General features: G+C 39.2%; 3 protein-coding genes across 3 annotated transcripts in view; 2 read left to right on the top strand and 1 right to left on the bottom strand.

Annotated features, from left to right (window-relative positions):
- Positions 1–252: 252 nt before the first annotated feature.
- Positions 253–8,054, bottom strand: alkbh1 (alkB homolog 1, histone H2A dioxygenase). Its single transcript, XM_036593172.1, has 6 exons — positions 7,899–8,054; positions 6,555–6,663; positions 6,176–6,338; positions 5,078–5,162; positions 3,431–3,624; positions 253–1,854 (listed from the first exon to the last, which is right to left on the bottom strand). The coding sequence occupies exons 1-6, from the start codon at positions 8,037–8,039 to the stop codon at positions 1,422–1,424; spliced, it is 1,125 nt and encodes a 374-aa protein (XP_036449065.1). The 5' UTR covers positions 8,040–8,054; the 3' UTR covers positions 253–1,421.
- A 469-nt stretch (positions 8,055–8,523) lies between these two features.
- On the top strand, positions 8,524–10,941 carry LOC118823496 (SRA stem-loop interacting RNA binding protein). Its single transcript, XM_036593173.1, has 4 exons — positions 8,524–8,616; positions 8,865–8,923; positions 9,023–9,130; positions 10,719–10,941. Exons 1-4 carry the CDS (start codon positions 8,550–8,552, stop codon positions 10,785–10,787), a joined length of 303 nt encoding a protein of 100 aa, XP_036449066.1. The 5' UTR covers positions 8,524–8,549; the 3' UTR covers positions 10,788–10,941.
- Positions 10,942–12,208: 1,267 nt separating this feature from the next.
- Positions 12,209–12,401, top strand: part of adck1 (aarF domain containing kinase 1) — a 222,125-nt gene continuing 221,932 nt past the window's right edge. The window contains exon 1 of the mRNA XM_036593171.1: positions 12,209–12,234. The gene's annotated coding sequence lies outside the window, so the exon portion shown is untranslated. The remainder of the gene's footprint in view (positions 12,235–12,401) is intronic.

The following is a 12,401-nucleotide window of genomic DNA, read 5'->3' as shown; positions in this document are numbered from 1 at the left end:
TCTGTTTAGCGTTATTGGCCAACCAGCAAACATGGCAGCCGCTACAGAGTGGCCAGCACATTGGCACGTCTACCGGCAGCCTGGGCTGAATGTCAGTGCTGCTTTATGAAGTGGATGCCACTGTGAGGGAAGTCAAACATGACAGATTAAGTAGTTGTCTTGTCTTTTGAGCCAAACTGACTTGACAAGAAGATAAAAATTCACGTCTGTTGCTCAGCGAGTTTTCTGTTCATGAAAACATCACAAAATTGATTCCAAAAGATGTTTTATTCACATATGTACAGCTTTAATAATGAATTCTGTTCAAATAAATAACTAACTTAAAGAACTCATGTTGCCTTCAGAGCAGCAGCAGACTTTCCTACAAAGAACACAGACCCAACGTTCTCCAGCAACCCCAGAAGCTGCGTTAGTGTGCCCTACCTGCATGTGTTTGCTGGGGTTCTCTACAATAATCTCCCCTATTTATGCTGTTCTAGTTCCCCCTGTTCATGTTGTTCTAGAATGTTCTCCACTTTCACGCTGTTCTAGAATCTTCTCTCAAGCTCCTATCATTTTAGAACATTTTACCTCCTTTACACTGTTCCAAAATGTTCTCTCCCATTCTAGAATATCTTCCCCCATTTACACTGTTCTAGGATGTTCCCCCTGTTCATGCTGTTGTAGAATATTCTCCCTATTTACAGTTCTAGAATGTTCTCCCCCTCCTATTCTAGAATGTTTTCTACTTTCACGCTGTTCTAGAATCTACTCTCTAGCTTATATCATTTTAGAACGTTTTACTTCTTTTACACTGTTCTAAAATGTTCTCCCCCTTCATGTTCTAGTATGTTCTGCCCATTCACTCTGTTGTACACTATTCTACAATGTCTTCTCCTATTCTAGAATATCTTCCCCCATCCACATTGTTTGAGGATAATCCCCCTGTTCATGCTGTTCTAGAATGTTCTTCCCATTTACTCTGTTCTAGAATGCTCTACGCCTTCTGTTCTAGAATGTTCTCCACTTTCGCACTGTTTTAGAATCTTCTCTCAAGCTCATATCATTCTAGAACTTCCTTTACACTGTTCTGAAATGTTCTCCCCCTTCACTCTGTTGTACACTATTCTACAGTGTTCTCTCCCATTCTAGAATATCTTCCCCCATTCACATTGTTCTAGCATGTTCTTCCCCATTCATGGTGTTCTAGACTGTTCACCCCATTCTTGCTGTTCTAGACTGTTCACCCCATTCAGTTCTAGAACGTCCTCATCATGTTCTAAAACATTTTCCTCATTCACATAGGTTCATTTCTTCTGCCTGTTCTATTTTGGAACGGAACAAATCCAGCTGCAAAGCCAATGTTACAATGTCTGCTGGAGAACGTTGGGTCTGCGTGCTCTGAGCTTAATGAAAGTCCAAAAGTGGTTCCGAGATGAACGTCAGGAGTCATCCTCATAGCCTGACTCGCTCTTCCTCTTCTTTGCATTTTGTCCTGACTCCTCATGATAGCCACTGGATTCAGCTACAGCTCCAACACGGGGCAGTGTTGTGGGGAAAGTCTGACCTGGTCCCAGAACCTGTCTGACAGTCATATTGACCCGTGACGTCAGGAGATACTTGGAGCACACCTCCCACTCTTCTTCAGACACTTCCTCAATGAGGCCATCACTCGCTGCCTCCTTCCCCAGGCGCTGGCCCAGGCAGGATGGCAGGGGGTCTGAAGCAGGGGCCGGTATGATGCAGGGCACAGCATGGTACAGCAGCCGACTGGAGCCTGACATCACCATGATGTCACCGCTGCGCATGAACATGGCTGTGGGAGGGTCCTGTCGTTTAGTCCCGCCCAGGAGAAAGACTGATGTCTGCCCAAAGCTGAGACAAACCAGAGTGTGGTCAAGAGCATGAAGAGATAAAAGCAACACATGAGACTTAACCTATAATACTGAGTTGGGTGATGTCAGTAACCACATATTTCTATTATAAAGTGTGGGACTTTACATTAAAGAGGCATTCTGGCCTAAAACTAGAGTTTGATATATTGTCTGTCATGTCATGCAGTATTCAGTAGCTCAGCACTTCACAATCATTTTCATGTTTTTGTTCATACATTACATAACCTTTGAGAATTCCCTGTGGTGTCAACCAATCCTGACTGCTAGCCTAGCCACTGATCTACAGGCAAATAAAATAGAACCAAGACAGCAACAGTGTAAGTTACCTCAGCTGTCAAACAAAATCATAAGGAAAACAGTGATTTTATCTTTATTCAGCACAAAAAGGAGGCAAAGATGTTTTTTTACTCCTTCAGCCAGAGAAAAGAAGCTGAGGTAAGGTAGATCGCAACCTAGACAGTAAGGTTTAAAGACATTTACTGCAGTTATATGGCTGCAATATTCTGATTCCTAGCAGCAACATTAGTTTTCTGACTTCCTTCTGCACTCAACCAGCTTCAAGATCAATCATCAGAAGCTGATTTTTCATGTCTTTGAACCAGAAGAAGTAAAGAAAACGTAGTCATCAAATAGCATTATCCAAACTGCAAGCCTAAATCATCACAAATTCACTGACTGCATTAAGTTGTAAGTAAACAGTGTTGTTTGTGTTCACAGTATTATATATTGTTAGCTTTAAAAATGGACAAAAGCACAACGAAACACAGAATAGTTGTGCAGCGGTTACTATGATATCCTAGGTGGTTGCTAAGGTGTTGCTAGGCAGCTGCTATACCGTTTCTAAATTACTGCTTGGCAGTTGCCATGGTGTATGGAGTGTGTGTTCAGTTGTTCATAGGGAAATGCCAAATGTTAGCTATGCGTTGTTGAAAATGAATGGGAGTCTATGAGAGGAATGAGGGATGAAAAAACGACACATAGAGGAGTGCGGGTCAGTATGGTTGTGGATTACAGCTTGATTACACCCTGAGTGAGGACATGTAGTTTGGTTGTTGTTGGGCAAGGAAGTAATAGAGTTTGTGTGGTGGCGAAAATGAATAGGACTCTATGGGAGAAAAAATGAATAGGAAAAAAAAAGAAAAATGACAAATGCGGGTCAGAACAACATTGAATTCATGCTCGGGGGTCTGCCCTGAGATACTAAAACAGTGGTCAAGCAAAAGCACAGGTTTTTCACTCCATTCATTCCTATAGGCAAAAATTCTGTAAAATTCCATTGTTACACAGAATCCATGTATCTGATCAAAAAGCTGCATACAAGCCCGAATCACACAATCAGACTGGACGATCTGGAACGGTGTTGATATCTCGAAAGCTGCAGGATGAGTTATGCAACAAAAATTCGACAGAAAAATAAGAGTAATAAAAGACAAGAAGAATAATACATTTGCAATGTGCAACCATGATACCAACTTTATAGCCAAAGGCGCTACAGCAGTAATGCAAACAAAGAAAGAAGTTGTTTGCAAACATTTCAAACAACACATATTCCTCACCTAAATGACAGAAGGGGCCACGTATGATCGAGTTCAGACTCATCAACATGGATTCCGAGAGAGGAGTCAGAGCGGTAGTAGTTGAGAATGCCTGCCTCTGCTTTAAAGCCAGGGAAGCCACAGGCTGCAGCTACGTTCTGGGACAGAGAGTGGAGGTCCAGTGGGAAGGGGCTGTAGTGGTCTGCAGAGTACGTCTAGATGGTGAGAGACATGTTTTAAACATAAGAAAAAAGCTTTTAAAATGAATAAATTATTGACTGATCATAGCAATCTGTACTGCAGAGAAAAAAAAATCTTATGTTCATATGTTGATGCAATTTCTGCAACTGCTGTCCAAAAGTATCCAGACAGCCTACCAATTAGGGAATTCAGATACGTTAAGGTCACAGGTGTTTAATTGCACCCACACTAATCTCCTTAGAAAAGCATAGATCAATAGAATGGGACACTATGGGGCAGCCGCAGGTCTAAGGTCACTATGCCCAATGCCAAGCATCAGCTAGAGGGGTATAAAGCCCCCCAGCATTGGGTTGTGTGGCAGTAGATCTGCATATATTCTGGAGTGGTGGAGCTCCAGTACCTTTGGTGATAAGTTGGAGTGATCCAGAACTGATCATCCAGCATCAGTACCTGACCTCACTCATGCTCTTGTGGCTGAATGCAATCAAATCCTCATAACAACCTAGTACTGCACACAGGATCTAGCGTAATGCCTTCCCAGAAGAATAGAGGCTGTTAAAGTAGCAAAGCTCCCTGTCAACACCTTTTATTTCAGAAGAAAATTTGATGTCTACGAACTTTTGGAAATATGATGTACATAAATGCTTATTTTTCTTGCAGTTGTCGGAATGAGAAGAGGTGGCTGATTTACATATCTAATAAAAGATCAGGGGAAGCTGTTCTGGTTTATGCCTTTTGCTCGTTGTCTTTCACACCAGGTCCCAGTGACGGCGATGAGGCGTGAAAGTGTAATCTGCAGATAATCGCGTGAGCCGTGTCTTTCCAAACAGCTGAATTAGCCAGGCAGGCCCGTGATCCTAACAGAGCTGGCAGCTCAGCCGCCGCCCGCCCTCAAACAGAGAGGAGGAGCGAGAGAGGCACTGCTTAAAATTCACAGGTCGTTGTCAGACATTTGGCAGTGTCAAACGGAGATCAGGTTAATGAATCCTGTGTGCAACTCCTGACTGATTTAATAGGACAGAAGACTAAACACTTTTATGTAATTAGCATATAAACGAGACAGGCAAGCATCAGGTCTGTACAATTAGAGATGAAATGTCCTGAAAGGAGGAAACAAAGCTAATAAGATCCTGGGCAAAGTGCATTTAACTTCAGTAAGGCACATGGTTCCCTCAGGGGGAGGAAAAAACACCACCAACACAAACGCATTAACTTTTCCTCCTTCTTTGAACATGATGTTTGATTTACATTCAAGCTTTTCAACTTCGTTAAGTTTCTTTTTTGGTTATTTCAAGCAGAGGTCAGGATTCCCCAGCTCCAGCTCACTTTGAGACTAAAGGGTGTCTTAATTAGTGAATGAGATGAAGCAGGTGTTCCAGGAGAGAAAAAAAGTGTGAAGGACAGATGTTTTAGAGAAGCAAAAACGGGAATAATTTTCAGTCATAAAACTAAATCTGGGAGCTGTACCTTAGTGTCCCAGTTGTAGTGGTAACCCAAAGTCACCCAACGAAGTTTCTCCAGAAGTGTCCTCGGCTCCCTCTTCCCCTTCCTCCTGCAAAACAATCCATATATTCAGCTCAGAATTAGGCTACGTTCACATTAGCAGGCTGAAGTGGCACAAATCCGAATGTGAATCAGATCTGATGTTTTCAGGGCTGTGTGGACATGCAAATCTGATCTTTTCAAATCCGACCTGAGTCACTTTCATATGTGGTCCTAGATAATAATAATAAAAAAACACTGTGTGCAAATTATATCCTAATAATACAAGTAGCACGAAAGGACATACTTATCAATGTTGGTCAAGAGCACCATTAGATGCCCAAACAACAGGCTACTCATGTTAAAATGACCACATTAAGGTTCCAAATTATCATCACCCCAGAAAACTGGTGGGTCAGGAGAGCACTCATTATATGCCTATATGAGTATTGGTGTCTATAAAGTGTTATACTACTATAATTATCGTTCAGTCAATCCAAAAACGTTTGTTCCCATAAAGAGATCATTTCAATAAGTCTGAAGGGCCATTTCAGCCTAAAATTAGCATGTAATGTTATATGTGATGTTGTCATAAGTAATATTCTGTGCAGCACTGCATCCCCCAGCCTCATCGGTTTGACAGAATTCATGGTTTTGTATCCTTTTCGTGCTTTCATCCATCAGCATTCTCTCACTACAATACCCAGCATGCATTGGGAACCACACCCACAACAACAAAGAAAGGCAATAACATAGAGGCTGTCTACATTAACCAGCTAGGGGAGGAGGGGAGTAAATAAATAAATAAATAGACAACAGCCAATGCTCAAGTATCCACCTCAAAGAAGTCGTAGTTTTTCAAAAGCTCCTAACACCTTTATGATAATTATATATCGATAATGATTATGATAATGTTCTTCCATACGGACTGTTGTGGCCTACATGAACACTAAAGATGAAACTTGATGAAATGATGAAAGTGGAGTTTAGGATATAATCTCTCCGTTAATACATCAGAAAAAACAGGGATATAAACAGGATAAATAACATAATTTTATGGTTCAGTTTTTAAAGCTTATTCACCGAATGCTCTCTATGCTCCTCTCCCAGATGTTCTCAGTCTCAGTAGGTGACATGTGCATGTCCAGGTTGCACACGTTGGGTTTTTGCGGGTAGGTTTTCAGGCACTGCTTTACCCAGTACCGCTGTGAGCCCGGTAGGAAGGGATTGGAGATGAATATGAAGCCTGTGTTTGGGGGGAAATACATATAAGATCCCATTATCGTTGTATAAGAACATTTATTACAAAGCCAGATACTGCGCTGGCAGAAATCACATGTTGACTTTCCTGCTGAGGTCAGATAAGACATGCAATCACTGAAGAGTATGTAGGTTCTTCTTGTCTAAGTGAATAACAGTAATACGCCTGTGTCAGTTCTCTCAATCCAAATAAACCTCATACCTGGATATCCCTGAAGGCCGAAGGCTCTCCAGTCTTTAACAGGCCGAAGTCCTGCTGCGCAAGCATCTTCCTCACTGAGACTGCCAAGGTCCAGCTCAGTTGCAAAAACCTACGAGCAAAGCTCATTTTATCCACCAGTCCACTACATATCAAACAAATGACACTGTCCTTGATAATATGCAACTAATAGAGGCTACCTTATGTAGAGGACATTTGCAAGCATTGTTTCTGAGAAATAATAACAGGACACCCAGTAAAATCTGACTACATACTCACAAGCCACTTGGTTTGTGATGGGAGCGAGAGGGTAGTGACAGCTAATCAGGTTGGTAATACGTCAAGTAAAATTTAAACTAGCAGTGCGCAAATATGGAAAATGTGGGTCGGTGTGCATAGCCAATATTTTTCATGTACATATCTGCTTATGCTAATGGGAATACACAAACATTTATAAAATCACATCTATCTGGATTAGAATTACAGAGAAGTACAAGCTATATTTGTATAGTTGCTATAAATGCAGTAAAATTAATAAAATGTACTTTAGTTCAAAAGCCCAGCATCATCTACACATTCTGTAACACAATAAATATATCATCAAATATCAATCTGGTGCCAACTAAAAGTTTTTTTTTATATATGCTGATACAGATGTGATTCCAATATCATTATGCATCTCTATGTTTATTTACAACATGTTAAAAATTGGATTTGAGATGAACACAATGCCACCATGTCAGTATCACTGCAGTGCTGAGAATGATCCACCACCCAAATAATACCTGCTCTGTGGGGGTCCTGACCTGAAGAACAGGGTAAAAGGGGGCTAACAGAGTATGCAGAGAAACAGATGGACTACAGTCTGTAACTGTAGAACTACAAAGTGCACCTATATAGTAAGTGGAGCTGATAAAATGGACAATGAGCATAGAAACAAGGAGGTGGTTTAAATGTTGTGGCTTATCGATGTATACTTGCAAATATTTCTCACTCCAGTTTATTTCATGACATCAATCTCTTTAAATAATGTGTAACTTACATGAATGACTGTCTGCAATGCTTTGCAGTGTTTGTGTGCTCTTTTTTATTTTATGTCCTCTTTCAGTCACAATTTTCCCTCATAAAAAAGATCTACAGTTGTACAAAACCATAAGAATTCTAGTGCTGGTAGCGTTAATAAAGGTAATCTATAATACTTGTGTAGTATCCTGTATTAAACTGTGCCAACTGCACCATTCTGTAAGACTTTTGTGTACAAATTAATGTAGAATTTCCACAGTTGTTTCTCAATGCTAAAGCTACAGGCACAGACGGCTCACAAAGACCACTGGTTTGGACACTCACCCTCTCATTTTCTACTGTTTTAGAGAAATCGATGACCTGGCTGAAATCAGGAGGAGGATTTCTGCGCTTATAAAACCTGAACAGTTTCCTAAACGCATCTTCTCCATGCTCCGCCACGGAGGCTGCCATCTTACCCAGCATCACGCCCCTTTCAACTCTCACCTCGCAGCGTCAGAGAAAACACGATTATATTTCACCGCAAGAAACGATAATTCTTTATATAAGACATTTATTTAAAGCGATAATGTGTGGTTGAAGCGTTTTTAATGGTCGTTTCGCCGTTTTAAAACTATTTGTATATTAAACAATGTATTTATTTATTTTATTTCATTTATAAGTAATTTGTTAAATAAAGTAAAAATAGAACGATTAAAAAATTTAAATAAATTTTGTTTTTACAATTTATTTCAAGTGTATTTGTTTATTCGTTTATTTTAACTAAATTTATTTTATATTTTATTTTATTTTAAATATTTTTAAATAAAAACTAAAACTAAAAATAAGATAAAATATAATAAAAATTAAACAATTTATTCCATAAAATAAAAATAAAACAATCTTATTAAATAAAACAATTTATTTAATACATTTTTCAAACGTTCCGCAACGTAACGTGACGTCAGACGTGACCGCGTTTACCAAGGACGAAATATGGCAGCACCCAGCAAGAAGGTGTTCGAGGTTTTTGTCTCAAAAATTCCCTGGACTGTCGCCTCGAGTAAGTTAGGAAGAAGAGTCAGTGATAGATTTACCTGTCATTAGAGTTTTAGTCCGACGATAAGTGGTTTATTGTGACTGTGACGCCCTCAGTTTTCACTAATGTTCCGGCTTTAGCTTGTTGGCTAACAGTCATGGGGAGGCTCTGTACAGGTAGCACAGTTAGCCTGTCAGCTTGACTGATGTTGTTAACGTTTATGCTGATTCACACACATTTCTGCAATTGTGTTTGCTTTATGCCGTTTCCAGAGGAGGTGAGGGAGTATTTCGGGCAGTTCGGCCATGTGAAGAAATGCCTCCTGCCTTTTGTGAGTAACAGTTAGTTCCATCAGCCTTGCTCCACATTCTGCATGTGTGAATGTTCATACTCTGCTTGGTGCCTCATTCACACTGATTCTGTCCCTCAGGATAAAGAGACGGGGTTTCACAGAGGCTTCTGCTGGATTGGCTTTTCCTCTGAGGAAGGTCTGCAGAATGCTCTTCAGAAGGATCCTCACCTTATTGAGGGAACCAAGGTGAGGAACTTCAGTCTGGCTTGAAGACCATGCTGGGTTGCATAGAAGATTTTAAAGGGGAATTTCATCCTCTTTGTTTTAAATTTTTACATAGCAAGCATATATCATTACGCTGGCTTGATAAGGTTAGCACCCCGCTGACTGTACGCCACTGCTGGTCCATCCTCGGACCACCTGGATTACTGTCCTGCGTACAAGACCTGTCTCTCCTCAGAAAGATTTTAAATGCATGCAACCTTTTATTGTAAAAAATAAACTAAGACTATTATTGCAAACAATTGACGAGGCCTAATATGAAATGGTTTTATTAAAAATGTTGTACCAGACACTGTGCTAGATTGGTTGCAGCTGTATAACTGGCTTTATTTATAAAATTCCGGTTAAAATTACTTACTAAATTGTTTTCCAAAAGGTAACAAAAGAAAGCAGTGAAGGAAAAATAAGCAGATTGGACAAAATGCAAAATGAGTGATAATAATCTTAATCTTAATCTAATACTGCTTAATCACCAGTGGGCTGCCTGGCAAACACCAGTAGCAAAAAGCCAGTGGGCCACTAGCTTGCTGTCAGTGGGTCAACAGTGGCCTGCTGTCCTCTTGCTATCTGGGTTTTACCACTGAGGTGTGAACAAAGTCATTCAGAGTGGTTTGACGTGCATTGTGGAGTAACTTAACTGCTCCGATTACCTTACAGTGGTCCTAATAGGAACCAGGTATACAGTGTCTACAATGCAAATACAGCCATTTTATCTCATATCCCGAATGACCAGTGAGCCTGCATGTCTTCTGAGTGTCAACATATGTAATGATAATAGTAAAATAGTAGTATATTTGAAAAAGGAAGTTTTTGCATGGTGCTATTTATGCATAACCATTTTATGTAGTAACTTGCAGTGAGGGAGCTTTTAGAGTCCACTGAGACCACTGAGTGTATTTACCTTTTAATGAACTATTTATCTAGACATTATGACAAATTAGTTGAATCACCATTTAAATATTCTGTGTAGGTGGGAAAAAACACTATGAAATTAGAAATGTACCATATCTCTGAATGATCGCACCATTATTTATTAAACTATGATGATGGTGAATCTGTATGCCAGTGTTTCAGTCTAGTTGGCCTTCCTCAGGACAGACGTTCAGCCCCTATACACACACTCTGGTGTTTCTTTTTATGATCGATTTAAGGACTTCTCTTTAAGCACCCAGGAGTCATTACATACCTGTTGAAATAAATCCATGTATCTCAACATTTGTCTTTTTTAAAATTTACATATTACTGATTTTGTATTTTTTTTTTAAGTGACTAAAATGTAACTGTTAAGGAAGTAAGTTGGTTTATGCAGCCTAAAAACTGGCTTCACTGGTCGTATTCATGTAGAAACCACATCAGGTAGAACTTGTACATATTGAAAGTCTGACTGATTTAGTCTGATGGTCCCAAATCATTTCCCTCCAAAATTGGAGCGATCTTGTTGAAGTAATCAGAATCAGAAACGGTTCGCACTCATTTAACTTGTATTTATTTTGTTAGTGGTGAAAATGTTATTTGTTTGTGTTATAATTGTATATTTTTCTTTCAAATGCAGCTCCAGGTACAAAGAAACAGAAAGCCATTTATGGGGAGAAGAGCAAACAAAGAAGCAGAAGAAAGCTGAACCGCTTTAATTTCTGTGGAGATGATTTAATGTCTTTTTTGTATTGTTCAGTATTACTGCTCTGTAAAATATGTCCAAACATTTAGTGGTGTGTGAAAGGAAAATGTGGTGTTCATCATCATCAACTGTAAAATAAATGTGCTATTGACAAACATCCTGTATATTTCTGTGTATTGTATAACAATTACTTAGAATTAAATTGAATTAAATATATTTATTCATTTAAGTGGAGGAAATGTTTGCTATAAATAGATATTCATGTTTTCAATGAAGATACGTTAATCACATTAGCTTTGTAGTTACATACATACATGGGTGTTTATACTAACGGAGACATGCTTCGAAATATCCCTACATTCTTCCATTAATACTTTGATTTTTGTAAGGATGCTGTACAGTGAGTGTGTTTAGGAGAAGTCTTTGGGCTCCCACACAGTTTTCCCTCACAGTTTCTAGTTTAACTGAAGTAGTCTGTACAGAACATGAACAGCTCTTAATTTAAAAGGCAATTCCAGTATTTATTAAAAAGTACCGCATAGTTTAGATGTTCAGATGTGACAGTAATTCAGACTGGTTTGATGTGATATTCATTGTCATGAAAGCTACAGACTGTTTACATGTTTACATCTTTAATTATGCAGAATTTTGGAGAAAATCACTGGAATTTATCGCAGCTATTCCCAGTCCAAGTGTCGCGCCATTCTCTGCACATTTTGCCATTTTAACACATATACTGATCTGTTTACTCTCACAAAGAGCTTGATAATCGGCTCATTGGTGGAAATGTGTTATTTTAGGGAAAATGAAAAAGTCTCTGAGACTGAGATGAAGCGCTGATAAGCACATGTGGGACAATGTAAGCTATATGTAGTTCTATGAAACTTAAAGATCTTACTAAGAGTGTAAACGTTGGCCTAAACCGAGTTTCTGATAAAGTTTAATGCTGTGCTTCGATGCTTCAGTACTGTAGTTTATTCACGCGTGTTTGTGCTGACCTGGTCTGACACACCTGAATCGTCAAGGATTGATTATTAGTTATTGATGTGAGTTGTGAACTACACTTGCTAATTACAAACAAATAATTAAAACCTAAAATAGAGTTAAATGAATTGATAATGACATAAGGAATAATAATAATAATAATAATACAGTACTTTTATGCACAATCTCGATTTGAGACAAAATCTTAAAGTGCTTCACACATGAAGAGAAGCAAAATATTGGACAGATAAAACACTACAATTCATATAACAGCATAACTGCAAACTGTATAAGAAATAATTCGTAATTCTATAAAAGGAAAAAGAATAAAATAACGAATTCTACAAGTTACAACCCTTGTAATATTCTGCTTTAGCTTGGATGAAAGGTAGCGGCAAAAACTACAAGGACCAGCATGCTTTGCGCTGAACACAGGCGAGAGTTCAGAGATCACGAACCAAAGCCGGTGAGTGAATGACAGCGTGTGTGTAGAGGGTAAATAACGGAGCAAATGCGGATAATATGGACTAAATTAAACATTTATATGGGCTCAGTAAGGTTCCGTGAACTCAGACACGTTCAGCAGCTGATCTGTGTTTCCGTTCGAGCGCCTGCTGTGAAGCTGCTTGTATA

The sequence above is a fragment of the Colossoma macropomum genome, unplaced genomic scaffold (genome assembly GCF_904425465.1).
Source record: "Colossoma macropomum unplaced genomic scaffold, Colossoma_macropomum, whole genome shotgun sequence".
Taxonomy (NCBI): Eukaryota; Metazoa; Chordata; class Actinopteri; order Characiformes; family Serrasalmidae; genus Colossoma; species Colossoma macropomum.
The sequence above is the reverse complement of the archived record's forward strand: the minus strand, read 5'-3'. Positions and strand labels throughout refer to the sequence as shown.

What these genes read in the sequence shown, in the direction of transcription:
- alkbh1 (XM_036593172.1), bottom strand. Translation starts at nt 8,039, where the DNA reads ATGCTGGGTAAGATGGCAGCCTCCGTGGCGGAGCATGGAGAAGATGCG. An exon ending in AAACAGTAGAAAATGAGAGG is followed by an intron (nt 6,664 to 7,898) that starts GTGAGTGTCCAA and finishes CTTTGCTCGTAG; the next exon opens with GTTTTTGCAACTGAGCTGGA. An exon ending in TGGCCCCTTCTGTCATTTAG is followed by an intron (nt 1,855 to 3,430) that starts GTGAGGAATATG and finishes GGTTTGTCTCAG; the next exon opens with CTTTGGGCAGACATCAGTCT.
- LOC118823496 (XM_036593173.1), top strand. Translation starts at nt 8,550, where the DNA reads ATGGCAGCACCCAGCAAGAAGGTGTTCGAGGTTTTTGTCTCAAAAATT. An exon ending in TCCCTGGACTGTCGCCTCGA is followed by an intron (nt 8,617 to 8,864) that starts GTAAGTTAGGAA and finishes TGCCGTTTCCAG; the next exon opens with AGGAGGTGAGGGAGTATTTC. An exon ending in AGAAATGCCTCCTGCCTTTT is followed by an intron (nt 8,924 to 9,022) that starts GTGAGTAACAGT and finishes TCTGTCCCTCAG; the next exon opens with GATAAAGAGACGGGGTTTCA.